Raw genomic sequence first — 16,355 nt, 5'->3', positions numbered from 1 at the left:
GACTCGGTGCTTTACAGTCAGAATGGTTTTGCTCTGTTTGTTTATTTTTGTACGCGGTACCCTGATGAGTTCTCATGGCCGCCTGCGAACAGGCCAGTGTCCTGTCCCGCGGAACGAGCAAGGGCTGCATTCCCTCCATTCCTCTCCCCTTAAGAGATTTTTCCTCTCCGAGTCTCCCAGGGGAAAAGCACTCCGTATGAGGAACAACTTATCTCCCGCACAGACTTTTGCGCTCTCCTCCCATGCCAGGGTAAGAGGAGCTGTGGTCTCGGGCCTTGCTTATTATCCTGAAATTACCCAGAAATTTCCATCAGCGTCATTCGATAGCCAGCTGGCTTGGAGCACGGGTCTGTGGATAGCACTGTCTTTAACGTTTGGCATCGTGAGTCAAAATCCTTAAACCCATGATTTTAAATTCCACCGTGTCATGAAAATACAGCAAAGAACTGGAATCTCCCTCCGTGTTTGCAGAGCTAAGTCCGCTGCTCTGAACAAGAGAAAAAGAGGAAAAAAAGCAAACCGGAGAGAGCAGGATAAAATAATAACATTACAATAAAATAAAAACATTACATACAGCGGATCAAAGGAGAGCATGTAAACTGATGAAAAAATACTGCATGTTTTACTTATTTCTTGGACTTTTTAGGCTTTTTTCTGTTTGGCAAGGAACTCTGCAAGGTTATTAATCTTGCACAGTAATATTTCATAGTAGAAGCAAAGCTAGTCAGAGGAGTTTTTAACTATTGATGAACAAACCTCTCCTTTTTAGGTATGACTACATCTTTGACTGCTGTAGTGCAGCGTTGCCAAAGTGGGACAATAAATATGTTCAAGATGTTTGCCTGGGAGTGGCAAATAGTTTCATACGTAAATATTTGGTGGTGTTAATTGTACCTTACAAACATTGTTTTGATGTGGCTTTTAGAATGCTTAAATAGCATAAACACAATGCAAAGTGTTTGCGGTCTGGAATTATCTACAACAACGTAGCCTACAGCTATGTTAGCGTGAGTTTAGGTTTTACATAAACACATGGGATCAAAGCAGGTGAAGCCAGACGAGGACAGGAATAGGAGCTACATGCTGATGGGGACTGAGATAGTAGTTCATTTTTTTTCTCCCAGGTTGATCTTGACTGGATGTTCTGGTACAAGCGATGCAGCCACGATGCTTAGGCGTTTATTTTGCACATGAAACATATAACGACCGTTTGTAGCGGACCACTCCCATGCCCAGTACCCTCTGGTGTCAGACCACATGTGGAAGGTCTCCTCCTGGGTGGGGAGGACGCCTGCCGGGTTACAGATCAGACTGGCCGGCTGTGGCTGCAACACTGTCTTGAGGATGCGGGTAGGGAACTGCGGAGGGCTTGAAAGAGAACGGTGGAATGGGTCTCTGTGGATTTGAAACTGTTTGTCCAGTAATTAATATTTTTTACCATCTTTGTTTTTAACCTTCCAGTAAATCGTTTCCATTGTTTAATCGATGTGTTCCACAAAATCCCGAGTGCTATTCCAAGTATGCATCTGTCTTAATAAGCATGGTTAATGAAATGGATGTTTTTCACCGAATTCTGAGTGGAATATTGGCAGGAAGAGATACTGTGGTAGGACTGTGTTTCCTTGCACTAGGTAAGGCTATAAATGAAAAGTGAATAATAATACTCAGTCAAAATGTGAGGTTTCAAACGTTTCTATTAACTTTATATTTTTAATTTAAAAGTGATCTTTGTCATATATCCTGGGCAGAGTTGTTTTTCAGGAAGAGTGATTGTGTTTTATCAGGAGGCATTTAATAGACTGATGAAATACAGCCATGTGAAATACCAGATTCTGTGTTCCTTAGTATGATCATATACCTTATTTTAAGGGACTGTAAGAAATTGTTGATGAAAAAAAAATACAGCATCAGCATGAACATTTTAACTTAAATCTTATACAACATATTTCACCTTGGGAATCATTAGCTTTTCAATAATATTTCAGTTACAAGCTCATTATTACTAAGCTATAGGTAACTATGTTTTAAATGTTAAAAAGGTTGCCAGATTTACTAACTGCTGTTGCTTTTGAGACCACTGTTTAAAAAGAAAGGCCCAAATTCTGCAAGAACTTTAAATTTATCTTTAAAATAAATACAAGTTAAGTTAAATGGGTTGTAACACTCATAATAAACTTACTTTGTATATTTTTCAGCCTTCTCGTTTATGTTGGTTTTAGCCTTCAGATTCGTTCGGACCCTTCTGGTCCATACTTTGATTGCCCTGGTTGTCTTCGGGTTGTTATGTAAGTATATTTACCTTTTAGCATACGCTTAGTGAAATAGATCCTCGCACCGAGCTGAAGGAGGAGAGGCAGCTGAACAAACAGCTATCCTTTTTCTCCGTGGCCATCCTCAGTAACCTTCAGCTTACCACAGCCATTTCCAAGCCGAGCCCTGCTTGCCTTTGGGTGCCAAGGTCTGGCTGTGCTGTTCCAACTGCTGAGTGTTGGGATGATGATGATTTTTATTTTTTTCATAGATGTCTGGAAACGAGAGTTCTTTTGGCAGGTGAATGCAGTTACGAAAGAAAGCTTATTGAAGTTTTACACTGCCTACTTCAGAAAGGGAGAACTATAGGAACGTGTTCAGCTGAAGCTTGTAATTCCCTAAAAGTTAGCTTTGTATCTCCTCGATGAAGTTACGTGCCTGAGTTTTAGCGTGACTGCAAGAAAACCAAACGTTCTGCTGCGGTTTTACCTCAGGCTGACAGACCACGATGTGAATTTTCCGTGTGACCGTTGATGCTGTGCCTCTCTGCTGCACGACAGTATTCCTGAGGAGCGGAGGCTGGGCTCGGCGGAGGGCGAGCGGCCGGGGAGGGAGATGCCGGGCAGATGCCAGGCGGCCAGCAGCAGCCATGGGCTGCAGCCCAGGCAGCGCCGCCCGCCTTCACGCCGCTCTTGTTTGCTCAGTTGTCTCAGGTGTTCTCTGGTGGCTCTATTATGACTACAGGAACGACCCCAGCACTGAATTGGAGACAGAAAAGGAAAACGTAAAATTTCTGCTTGGATATGCCATCTTCTCCACAATAGTTACTGTAAGTAGCGTTTCACCCTAAGCAATGGCAGAGGCTGTAACTTGAAAACTCGAACTGCAGTGGCTCTGCAACAGGAAAAATAATTCCTTGTTCCATTCAAATTTGCAAATGAGAATCAATTACAAGATCTGCTTACACTCATTTAAATAGTTTTATATCTTCATTGCGAAATTTGTTTGTCAGCACAGGGATCTGTCACACTTCAACCCTGTACTAACAGCGTTAGCATTGGTGGTGTAGAAATGCAAGAATTGTGTTCCACCCCCGTTCTTCTCTGCATCACCTAACAGAAGAATCAGCTTGAGTGAACAGAGGGGCACTGGCTCCATACGAATGTGAGATCTGTGGATTCAGCCTACTCTGTCAGTAGGAGAAAGGGGTGGCAGCTCTTTTAGACAACGAGAAGGGTGGTGAAGCACAGGCAGCAGTGTCTAGGCCTCAAGTTAGGGGTTAAATTCTGCTTTTCTCTCACGGACCTTGTTTTCCAACAGAAAATCTGAGTGTGGCTTACGACCTTTAAAGTGATTTTTTCACCCTGATATTGCAATGTTAAAGGAGTCATTGCTCAATATGACTGTACAGACAATTTGTACTTCATGAGATGTTTGTCAAAGTGATTGTTCTTCTGTTTTCTTAAAGCAGAGTAAGATCCATAGACTGGAATTCACCAGATATGAACAGTCTGACAGTTTACAGTGACAAATATCAATGTGTCACAGATCCGATTTTTTTTTTTTATATATATCTTCTGTAAGTTATGACCTTTTTACTTCTATTGATACTAAAGGGGTAAGAAAAGGTTCCTTTGTATCCCTGTGTGTTCCAGTACAACTGACTGTCGTTTGCAGAAGTGTGGTAACATCCACTACTGCAGGTTACATTTCTCTTCAGAGCTGGTGGCTTCTTTCTAGAGCAGGCAAGAAATCTAGTGAAGCAGCTGCCACTGGTTGCATTTATTGTCTACTTTGTAGATTCCAACCTCATTTAATTGCTGTTCATAGTTCCTTGACATATACAAAGAATTGGGGACATTCGGGGTCTTATTGCCGTTTTTTTTTTTTTTATTATTTTGGGAACAGCAGATTTATTTAAATGAGTTTTCATTTTATGTCTGCTTCACCTCCATACATACACAACTCTCAAATTAGTTTGGTTGTGCTGCTGTCTTTTCTGCAGAGAAGGAGTGATCCTCCTACCATTGTGAACAGTGGCAAGCTGACCTGAGTAGGAAGAAAGTTTAACTCTTTATTACATACACGGTACATGAAAGCAATGTGTAACATAAAACATACATTTGTGTTTGCTGCAAAGCAAAACAGGCTGTTTCCATTGGGTGAATTGCAGTTTTATGAATCCTTTTTTGTTTTAAAGAAATAGTAGTCGTGATTTCAGAAAATCGGATTTTAATCCACAGGCTCTTTGAGAATACATGCTGTATCTCAGAAAGCTTTTCCAGTGTGCAGTAAGGCTGTGTAAAATGCCTTGCTGTCATGCCTTTGTGAAATCTGTACTCCCTGTCCCCATATTTGACAACTCTTGATCCTTTTCTTAAGAAAAAAACCCCAACAACTTGTCTTTTTATTTCCTGTAACAGGTTGTTCTTCTTTCCCTTATACTTGTACTAAGAAAGAGGCTTCCGTTTGCTGTGCAGCTCTTTCGGATTGTTGGTAAAATCATTGGCAGAATTCCTTTCCTCCTGTTCCAGCCACTCTGGACTTTTCTGATTCTCATTGTGTTCTGGGTATTTTGGGTTGCTGTACTACTTAGCTTAGGAACTGCGGGTAAGTATATGCTTTCCATGCTTTTGGATTAATGCTATCTGTTTCCTAAATTCACTTCTTAAATACGGGACCTCCTGGTGTTAACGTACAAAATGTGGGCGAGCATTGTTACAGAGCTGTGTTACTCTTTCCTTTTTTTGTTTATTTTTTCCCCTCTTGTTGGAGTCTTCGATATCACCATAGTTCTGTGAGTCATGGCACTACAGAAGAGAGATTTTTGCTTTTATATGTGGACGTCAGTTCTTTCTCAGTTACTTAATTTATGATTAGATTGTGGTAGATACAGTATATGTTTGATGTATTTAAATAAAGAAAGTAACAGGAGGAAGGAAACAGCTTTTAGTGCAGTTATGAAATGAGAATGTTCATCTCCTCTGAATATAAACAACATCCAATTGTCGTGGAGGCAGAACGTTGCTTTTGAGCAGTAGTTTAGTCACAACTTCTATCATTATTTAGACTGGTACAACAGTATTTGGATAATCCAGATGTTCTTGCAGTTGTAGGGAATGTGCTATGTAGAAATAGTCAATCACTATGAAGGATCTGCAAGAACAGATTTTGAGTATAGAAGTGGTATTACTGAGGGACGTACCACTATACGGTCTGTCACTGATTGAACCAGGGTAATTTGGATGCTGGCCCTTGGGAGGTTGTTCTTCTGTGTGACATCACCCAAAGAAGAGAAGCTAAACTGTGTAGCTCTGGGGATAACTCCTCACGCAGACATCAGCCTTTGTGCACAGGAAGCATTATGATTTGGAGGTTGGGGTTTTTTAATTTTAAATTTCTGGGGCCACTGCTAGGAGTCAGTTGTTGTCTTTTTGTCAGCGCTGATGTGGGATTGATGTGGAGAGAGACAGTTGTTTGTCATTCCCACATTGATTCATGGGTTTTCTGTTTTCTGAATCTTGGCAGTGGTTTCTGTGTGGAAAACCGATCGCAGCCTAGCTCTTCAAATGCTTATGCTACCATTTTGTCCTGCATTTCCACCACCCCTTGGGAAGGTGGCTCCAGTAACTCTCTTCAGGCTTACAGATCCCTGCTAGGCCAGGGAAGCCTCCAGCCTTTCTGTAGCTGAGCCCATTTGGCAAAACTGGCAGTATTCCCCACTTCCATGGGTCAGGTACCTCACTCCTCTTCCATCACAACTGTGTCCATCTCAGTCTCACCCTGATCATTCCGGCTCTGTACAAGACCCACGTCACTTGTAACACGAGAGTCCATCTGCCTGAGCCCATACTGGCACTGCAAATCACTCGCCTGTTGCTTAGGCTAGACTAGGATTTGTTTACCTCCCAGCTTTCCTTGGAGAGCCGTGCAGGTTTGCAAGGGTCTCTCTGTTTCTGCTGCCTTTCCCCCAGTAGCTCACGTCTGTCAGAAATGGCGGTTTAAAGTGCTTGTCTGGCAGATAACCTGCTTCTCCTGCAAAATGGTCAGACCTAGCAAGGCCAAATGGCCAACCTGCAGTCTCTTTGTGAGTTGTTCCTGGCTGACCAGGTAGTCAAGCAGATTCACTCTGCTTTAAGCGTCATGGATATTCCTTCTCCACACTCCTCCAAGCTGGATTTTCCCTTTATGGAGGCAGCATTACGTGCTAGACGCAGCTTTGTGTGGTTGTTAGTTTTTCTGCAAAATCTTCATCCCGTTTATGCACCTATCAGCCTGGCAGCAGTACTTTTGAAACTGGCCTTGTTGGGGGTACCTTATCACTGGTTTGGACCAGCCCTTTCTAGAAAGGAGCATCGCCTGAGCCATCAGCCACCTGCTCGTTTCATACACCTGCTTGGATCACAGGCAATTTAAGATAAACATTAACTGTAGTAAATTGAGTAGCAGTTGAATAAAATTAATTATGACACACAGATTTGCTAAATATATAATTAAGAAGAACTAATAAAGGAAATATTACATCCTTGATGTTGAGCTGAGCTGGCCCGTTACCCACAGGAATAGTCACTGGTGCTCTTAATATGCACATGTAAGGATGTGAAGCCTGCCCTTGTTAAATCTAAATTTAGAATATGCCAGCTGAGTCTGTTGTATTCAAAAGCTTTTGGAAATGCAGCAATCATTCTAAGAGTAGAAATATTTTAGCTCATATGACAGAAACAGCTTGATGAGAAGTGCAGGATGGGGAACCAGTCAGGTATTTCCTGGATGCTTTTACAGACTTTGCAGGGAAGTAGTGACTTGTGCATTATATCTGAAAGCAAATTCCATGTGTATTCACAGGGAAATAAAACCCAATGAAAACTGCCTTTGAGAGGCTCTTCGTGCTTTTTCCATGTTGTACCATTTTCTTTCATTGGTTATATTCTCTGTTTCCTGCTAGACATTTCCATTCAACCTTTCCCCACCCCCCCACCCCCGCCTGCTTGGAGAGTAGCATTCAGTTTATGACCTGCTGTTACATTCATAGTGCAGCACACGTCTCCTGGCTCAAAGGTATTTTATTTTTTGTCTTCTCCCTAGCGTAATAGGAATGCTGATGTTCCCAGCGAGGGATACAGACAGTACAGTACAGAAGGCAGCATAACCTTGCTGCATGGTAGAGTGATGTTAAAGTTTCTAGGGTGCTCTCAGTTTTGGAAGAATTGACCTTTTGCAGATTTAGCTTAAGGAAGGTTATTTCCAGGCACTTAACTGTCAATATATTGCTCCTGTGAGGAATCTATTAAAACATATGTTTTGATTGAGATTTTCTGCCGGGATATTTTTAGTGTAGGTGTCAATCCTTGTAAGATTTTTCTGTTAACACTTAGCGTGTTAATATGTAGAAGAGAATGTGCATTTGCTAAGAATTTTTTTTTTTTACTTATGTTTTATGTAAATAACAGGTAAGGGACCTGCAGCAGCATCAGTGCCCGCTAGGTGCCGATAAAGTAGTGCAAGAAAGTTTCTTCTGAATCTGCTCAGTTGTTTACAGCTGCTCCCATTACAGAGTAACTCCTCCCGAGAGGAGTTCGAAGACAACAAAGGCAATTTTAGCCTTTTAATGATCTGGGGAGGTAGTGAAGGATTGTTTTATCCAGCTCTCAGGCTGAGGAGATTTGTCAGGGTGACGCAGGAGGTTGGGGTCAGGAAGAAGTAGGATAATTGTTTGGATTTCCAGTCCCATACTCTGTCCCAGATTTGTTTTGTAGTTCAAAACTTGGACAAATGAACAGTAGACTAGATGGGGTATTGAGGATATTCCTTTAGATTTTATTTCATATTTTCAACCCAAATATGAGTCCTCTGAAACGCTGCCTGTTAAAGCAGCTCATTGGGGGTTGTTTTGCTGTTCCAGGATGACGAGTACTTATGCATCCTGTAAAAATAAATAAATATAGTACTATGTGGTTAATAATGCATTGGCAGAACAGCGTTGTATTTTCTACTAGTTTTCTACAATCGCCCTGTAAATGGAAGACATTTGTCTTGATTTTGAGTTTTGGGGGCTTTTTGCAACAGCTGCAAGTACTTCTCTGAAGATCTCCCAAGTTATGCTCTCTCTGAGCAATTTGTTTTCTCCGATGACAAATAGTTAGTTGCCTATCCAGGATTCGGTTTGTAAAATACACATGGTGGTTTTCTTGGTATTGGCACTTGGGCTTTTTATTCTTACAAATGTATTTTCTGGGGCAATGCAGACTATATTTTAAATGCAAATATACCAAGAAAGCTGGAAAAATGAAATGTTTACAAAGACACTAGTCTCTTTGTCTAATACAGAGAGATAGCAAGTGAAATTGGCTTGCTGCTGTGCTGCACCTGTTCTTAACATTTTCCTTGAATCTTCACTAGTTATATGTAATATTTACGCCATCTCCGCATCTTCTGGCTCTGGAGCATTTGGTCCTCACTTCAGCTGTAGTGCACCTGATCATTATGCGACCACAAAGACACCTTATTTACGTTGCCTCCAAAAGTTAGTGTTACTCTGAGAAAAGATTAACTTCTTGGGAGCTATAGAAAACTATAGCCCACACTTGGAAAAGGTACTTATGCACATGACTAACTTGAAACACATGGATAATCCTATTAAAATCAGTGGGACTGCTTATGCATTGTAAGGTAGGCACCTGCTTAAGTACCTTGATAATTCAGAATCTATAAGATAAGCAGAGGTGGAGCGAATTCCAGACCTAGGAAACTAGGAGAAGTGCCAGACTCCACGAGACTTGAGACAGCACAAACAGTGGCACCAGTTAGAACCGTTAGCTGGCTAGGAATGGAATTCAGCTGTGCTTTGGAAAAGCTGATATGTCTTAGGGTTATTGAGTTGTATTGTTTGCTAATTTGTGGGGCATTTCACCGCAGAGCTGAAGTGGGCACGTGGCACAGCAAAGCATGTCTTTCAGCTTTCCAGCATGCAGGAGCTGGGAAGTCCACACGGCACAAGTCCTGTAACGTAGGATGAGAAGGCGGTGTGAGATTTTCATGTTATGAAGGTACATCCTACAGGCAAGTGAGCAATAAAACTGCCACGTACGGCTGTGCAGTAGCAAAACCCACAATAAAAATGTATTTCCTGCAGGGTCCTCGACATTCCAATTACAGTCAGCTAGCTTAGCTGTAAATACCACTACATGGAAAAAAGCTAAATAAAATAACACAATAAATTATGTTGCAGGAAGCACGAAGATTTGGTGTATGATGCCAGAACCTTTCCTCACTTAGCAGTGGGAAGGGCACATCGTATTTTCGGGTTAACGGGAACTGATAAACAGGCTCTCAGTATTTTCTCGTCAGTGGTTCTTTGTTTCTGATAAGGAAATTGCTGAACTAGGCTTCCCAGGAATTTCCATCCCTTGCAGCAGCCTACTGCTCCAGGCAGCGGCAAAACCTTGCAACAGCAGTTGCCGGGTAAGAGCATCTGATGTCAGTCTGAAAGTGCCAAAATGCGGCTAACGGTAGTGCATGTGCGCGCTGACTTCTGCCTCCTCGCTTTGCTGCGCTGACTGGCAGCGTGGCCCGGCGCTGGGCTGCGGAGACAGGTGGAGAGACTCTTCTGAATTCTGCTGGGAGCACTTGTGCCTGTTTGCATTGTTAACAGCACTTCTTTGAAGTATTTGCAGCAGACCGGCGTTTGTCCCGAGCAGAGGTTTTCAGATTTGGTGATTCAGCTGTAGGGACTTCAGTTCTTTACTGACTTCTTAATGTTATCACTAAGAGCGTATGGTAAACCAGAAAGGTTCGTGATTATGTGGTTGGAGAAAAATATTCTGTTAACAAATTAAGCCATATTTCAAGGCTTTATTGAGAAAGTTTAGCTCGTGTGAACAGAGAGGTCATGGTGGAGTGATGAGGAAAACAGCATGCACTTTTCTCAGCAGGGTATCTAGGATAGCTTTAAAGTTTATCTGGGCTACTAAGACTGACATACGAAAAATAGCATTGTGTGTAATTCTGTTGACAAAATCATGCATGCACGGTAGGCCCAGGAGACGGGGAATCAGTCAGACACAGGTGTTTACATTAGTAAACGTTTCTGTGAAGTAACAAAACCAGTTTACCATACCGAGACAGTGAAGTGATCGGTGGTGAACTCACAGGTGGATGTGTCTGATTTCGGTGCAGCAGAGCGCGGCGCTGTGCACTTCCACATGCGTAAGGTTGGCCATTGAGCCACTGCTGTTACTACTGCAGGTGGTTGTTTCAGTGGGCTGAGAGAATTGGTTTACCGTACATGAGTTTGTCAGTCTTCATGACAAAACTACAGAAGCAAAGCCTGAAATGTGCCTTCTTTGGGAAATGTTCAGGTGAATTGTATGGTGGAAAACGTGCTTAATTCTGCTACCAAATGGCGTAATGTCTCTGCCTGAAAATGGGGAGGTAGGAGACCTTCTTGTATCTCATTGACCTATCACATGCACAAGGGCCCTCAGCGAGGGCTGTAGGCTGTGGCTAATGATCATATTTGGCTAGCTGGGTGTGCTGCAGGAAAACGGCAATCTAGAGCCTCCAAACTTGCAAGTTGCATCCAAACTTAAAACCAGGGAAGAAGAGATCTGAGATACGAGTAGTAGCTTCTTTACGCCATCAAGTATCATGCATTTCACCGGCTTAAAATACATTTCAATATAATGGAAGCAACAAGATTTCTGTGAGTGACCAACCGTACAGCCCCGCAAAGAGCTTGCCTGTTCAGCTAAAACTTCCTTTCAGAAAATAAAGTAGCTGGAACATATATCTGTGTTTGCGCTTCGGCAAAGGCTGCTCTGAGAACAAGTGTGATATAGTACCTACAAACTCCTCCTTGAGGCCGCTGTACTGTGTTGATGGATGCCACTCTCATTTACAAGCGTGCTGAGAATAAGATTGACTCAGCTCAGGGAAGAATGCTTAGTTTGCATGCTATAAATGTATTCATAGACTTAACTCTATTCTTTTCGCCCCTGAATAGCGAATAGCTCTTCTCTGAGCGTCTAAGAGGAATGTTTCTTGTTGTGCTAATCTTATAGGAATAAAATAATTGCATTTATTTTATGCACATACATATTTAAGCTTACCATATAATAATTATGCACCCATGTAGCATTTTTTGTTCCTTTTAAAGCACTTTAAAATAATTTTTCAGTGCTACTATGGGCTGAATGAATATTGTTCATAATTTACAGATAAATGGACCTTGATTCTGAAGACTTACAAAGCTTGTCTAAAGCTGATGGTATTGCTGAAAGCATATTTTTTTTGTTTCTGCTTTTAGCTATTCTTGAGTATGAACTCTGTGGCTATAGGAAAATAGGACAGAAATAAGTGAATCTTTTCATAGATAGCTTCGTATCTGTGGTAGTTTTGAACTTGAAAGTGATGCGCTGTCCTGTGGGAGAACATGAAGTATTAATACTTAAGTTATGATGCTGTTCTCGCAGTAATAGACAATGCTATGTCTCACTTTGTTATTTCTTTCACGGAGTTAGAATAAGAAACTGCTCACCTCCAGAGATTGTTTTATTCTGTGAACGTGTTTATCTTTAAGGTTAATAGATTTAAGGCTTGGTAAACTAAAAAAATTGCAGGTTATGGATCTAGAGACTTTCCACTAGGAATAAATGTCCTGATGCCATTATCCCCTGACTAGATTCAGAGTCAGGTGGCATAGAGAATTGCATAGAGAAAGATCTGATTGCCAAGTTATCTGAGTTACCCCCTCCTTTTATGAAAAGCCATCGACTGAATATGGAATAAATTCTTTGTTATTAACAGAAGTGGAGGCTTTTTTTTTTTTTTTAACTTGAATAAGTGAATTTGTCAATGTTCCTGAATACAGTAGTAACATTGGAGCATATGCAGCCATATAGATGTCAGCTTTATGTTCCTGTATTTTGCACAAAGGTTGCAAAGTATAAGGAACAGAAAACTATTTGCCATGGTTCTAATTAGTAATAGTAATTAAAATAATAATTTTGTTTTGTTGTGATGGTATATTATGCATCCTTAATATTTTTCTGCAGTCTTTCTCTTTTGCTTCTTATAAAAAATTTAAAGCAAACTCAAATTTGAATGAAGAAAATTAAGATTTCATTTACTTCTGAAGCATTTGATTACTCAAACCTTGAGTAATGTTTTCTTGTAAATCTTTACTAGTTTGTCGCTGTCCTATTGACTTTATTGGCAGCTGTGTCTCAATCCTAATTTAAACCCAAGCTTTTGCTTTTTGTAAGATATTATTTTTCAGAATTCTATTTGTATTACAAAATTTTGGCTCTCTGACTTGGTTAGAATGGATAGAATTAAATAGCACCTGAATTTATTTTTTTATAATTTTATTGAAGGAAATTTAAGAAAAAGGGTACAGAAGCATTTACATGTCCCTTCCTCCCCTTCCCCCCCCCTTGTCTGGTGTGTTATAATAATACAGCGGTGTAATCCCAACTCCAGGTACTGCACAGACTACTTCGGGAGGACAGGTAGAATACAGAGCTCTGTCTGGAATTTCCTACATGGCATGGTATCATTTTGTTGGCCTTATCTGGACTAGTGAATTCATTCTTGCCTGTCAGCAAATGACGATTGCAGGGGCAGTGGTTGCTTGTTACTTCAACAGGTGAGTGCATCATTGCCCCTGTGTAGTTCAGGGGATTTTTCAGCATTTGCTTTCAATCTTTTTTCTAGGCAAAATAGTCTCAGACTGCAATTTATGTCAATATATCGGAATCCGATTTAATGTAAAATAATGTTGCGTGTTGCAAGATCTTGAGTAAGATTTTACAATGTGTGTGACATTAATGTGACTCGTCCCTACCGCCGGAGTTGCCGGACCAAATTGAGCCTTGATACAAGCCAATAGAGCTCAGTTGAGACTGGTGAAAATGCCATTCATAAGGCACAGGCTGCGCCTGACCCTTTTCCAGGAGACTGCATGAGCTCCAAACGGAGGTGCAGTATATAGCTCCTCGGTAATTCCATGTATTTATAGGCAGTTCGACCTCTTCGTAAGTGTTCATCCTCGCTCTGGGTTTCCATTTATTCTGGCTGCATAAATGCCTACTCCGCTACTCTTTTTTTTCATTCCGTGCAAATATTTTCAGTTAACTGTAAATGCTTTAACACCACTGTTAAGAGGTGTAAACAAACTTTCTTGAATTGTATATTGCCTTGAAATGTAAATGGGGAGGAAATGAGGAAAAATATCTACCTTTAATGATTTTATACTGTTTTTTGGACTTGCAGTATTGTAAAATGAAATTATATTGGTTTCATGCACTGGAGCAGTGCCATCCTGTCATTATGGGGGAAGATTTAAATCTCAGAATATATTGTTGGGCTTTTTGACAATGAAGAGAGTAGTAACCTGAAAACGTATTTCCTCCCAAGTATTTTATGAGCTTTCTCACCCTCATTGATCTGTTCTTCTGCTCCCAGTGATGAGATTTTCCGATCTGCCAAAAACTCTGGCATTTTAAGGTATTTCTTCATTTTGTGTTAGAGGAATACAGCGATAATCTCAAGTTGTTGGAAAATTAGCCCTTGAGGAAGGTGATCTGAGAGTGAGTCGGGGAGCCTGGCGGGAGAGGGACCGGGGACCCTACAGCACTGGCTTGCAACCACCTGGGAAGTTGGGCTCGAGCGGCTGAGAAGGGAGGCTTTGGGCTCCTCCAAAACCTAGGTGGCAGGTTTCTGTCCATGGTCTCTAGAATGTTATCCCTGGATGTTTCGGCTGCTGATAGAAAGGCCTCCTGCTGAAAGGTTTCTAAACGGTCTGTCCCCCTCCGCCCCACAGAGATGGTGGCACGGGCCCCGCTTGCAGGAGCAACTCCGTGAGGCTTTCCCGCCGCAGCCGATGGCGGCTCTGCTCCAGCCAAAGCAGAAAAGCTGGAAGACCTGCTAAACAGCCCGTGCTCACCGTTGTTTTCAGTGATGTTTTGTCTTCCCATCCAAAAAGCCAAGGCGGGGTAGTGTTTAACACGTGTGCCAGGAGCCTGTCTCTGCTGGGATTCTCTACGCAGCCAACAGCCGTGCCACTGAAATGGTGCGAGTAGAAGAGCAGACAAAAGCTAAAATGATGCGTTTTCAAAGTTTGGGATCTATGGACAGCCTCACGCTACTATTTTACATGCCGTGATAGGGCTTGAAAAGGGAGGAATTCTCATTTCTTATGTCATCTCCTTTTTCCTATTGAAGCTCTAAACACGAGTAACTAGCATGGCTGCAGTTCGGTGGGTAATGGGGCTGCTCTTTTCTTCTCAGCAAATTTACGTTCCTCGAGCTTTAGCAATTGATTCAGCTTTAGCAGCTGAACGCTGAGGCGCTAAGGGCTCATTTAAATTGGCTTGCTTGAGAAAGCACAGGAGAGAAAAGCAGTTTCGCTGACTTTCTGGGTGGTGTGCTGCAGTGCGTTTTGGTACCGTACGCCATCTAAATCCCCAAGGCAAAGACACTGTCCGTATCTTCTTCACACAGAGCAGGGAAGCACCTGTAGAAACCCCTGTGATGACATTTACTGCTCTGTTAGGGTCTTCCGCTTTCCAGCTATTTTTTACTGCTGCAGGAACTGGCCACAGAGTACAGAAGGTTCCTGCACCCGATTGTATTGAAATCATTTTGTACATCTACTGTCGAGCCCTCCTCTTGCTTGCCAGGTGACACCTACTGTGTCGAGGGAGTTGTGCTTGGAAGGGGAAATGCAGTTTTTCTGCGGCGATGATCCCTTTTCCTGGCCGTCAGGCTGCCGGCGCAGATCCGCAGAGAGGCAGAGCAGTGCGGGAACGGGGAGAGGATGGTGAGCTGCAAGAACAGTCGCACCATCAAGGGCAAGGGTTATCTCAAGCTGTTCCAGCAACTCGGAGCTTGTCTGCTGTGTGTTTTTAATGTATTCCCTGGGGCAGCATCATAAAGGCATGTCACAAGAGTTTGTTTATGATACCTCACAGAGAGGCTTTCTTCTTGGCTTGTAAGTTCTCCGAGGAAATGGCACGGCCTTTCCCTGCGGAAATCTCCTTCCCCAGCACAGGCAGCGGCGTGCTGCCTGGCCAGCAGCCGCCGTGGAGTCCCAAACGGGGAGGGCAGGGAGTCTTTTTAGCTGGATTCGCTTTGTAGGTGACATACGTTTGACCCCGCGGTACCACCACTGCAAATGGATTTTGCCTTCTTTTATTTCAGATGAAACGTGAATACGTGAAAGGTTTTATTGATTTAATAAAATAAATAGAACTTTTTTTGCTTAATGATTACTTTTTATGACTTGTGAAAGGGGCTCAGTCTTTTAAAAATACTTCTTTGTTACTGTTGCTCTTTTACGTGAGGGTTTATTTTCATGTCGGTGTGCTTAGGTGTGTATTTACCTTTTCAGTGAGATGAGGCTTTTCCCCTCTCTGGGATTAAAGGAAAGTGGTATGGTCACTTGACCCATGGCACAGGCAGCGCTGTCCTGTCCGTGTTTAAGCTTATTCAGTAACTCCAATGCATATACGTCACTGCAAAAGGTTGAAATTAAGGAAGTATGTAAGCATTTGAAGGATTGGGCTTTTCCACCTGACTCTAAGGTGTTCGGCACCACAACTTTGGATAGATTCAGTGAGAGATGAAATATATACGTCTCCCAATAAGTCAAAAATCCAGGTTTATGGATTTGCACCAAAGTCACTGAGAGATGAACTAGGACCAAATTTTTAAAGGATTCCCCTTTCCTTTTCAAACACATCTGCAATATTTATGAGCATCCTTTGCCCTATGTACGTATGTGGCTTAACCCATGGAAAAGAGCCATCGGCATGCGTGTAGTCGGACCTGTCCCTTGTGGATTTGAGAGCAGGTAAAAGGGCAGTTGGAAGTACAGTCTGTGCATTCTCTGTTAGTCTGATAATGTCTCTTTTATTACAAATCTTGTAACTTATTGTGTTTGTTTAGAAACCGAGATACATATTTACTTGAGGAATATATGATTAGTTCCTTAATACTTCTAAAGTATTGTAGATTAAATCTCTTTTTAGGCAGCCTTTGAAACAGATAAGGCAGGACTGAAGAAAACTATAAACACAGCTCTGAAAAGGACAGACTTTTAAAGA

The 16,355-nt window shown here is 42.0% G+C and overlaps 1 protein-coding gene across 2 annotated transcripts in view; it reads left to right on the top strand.

Annotated features, from left to right (window-relative positions):
• The window catches only part of SLC44A3 (solute carrier family 44 member 3), a 40,192-nt gene that overhangs the window by 5,141 nt on the left and 18,696 nt on the right, over window positions 1-16,355 (top strand). For both annotated transcript variants that reach the window (XM_082483261.1, XM_082483260.1), the window contains exons 5-9: window positions 1,462-1,631; window positions 2,196-2,285; window positions 2,955-3,079; window positions 4,674-4,860; window positions 12,730-12,895. In XM_082483261.1, the coding sequence (XP_082339387.1) occupies window positions 1,462-1,631; window positions 2,196-2,285; window positions 2,955-3,079; window positions 4,674-4,860; window positions 12,730-12,895 (738 nt within the window). The remainder of the gene's footprint in view (window positions 1-1,461; window positions 1,632-2,195; window positions 2,286-2,954; window positions 3,080-4,673; window positions 4,861-12,729; window positions 12,896-16,355) is intronic.

This window comes from Vanellus vanellus, assembly GCF_965231255.1.
Source record: "Vanellus vanellus genome assembly, chromosome: 5".
In the NCBI taxonomy this organism is placed as follows: Eukaryota; Metazoa; Chordata; class Aves; order Charadriiformes; family Charadriidae; genus Vanellus; species Vanellus vanellus.
The sequence above is the reverse complement of the archived record's forward strand: the minus strand, read 5'-3'. Positions and strand labels throughout refer to the sequence as shown.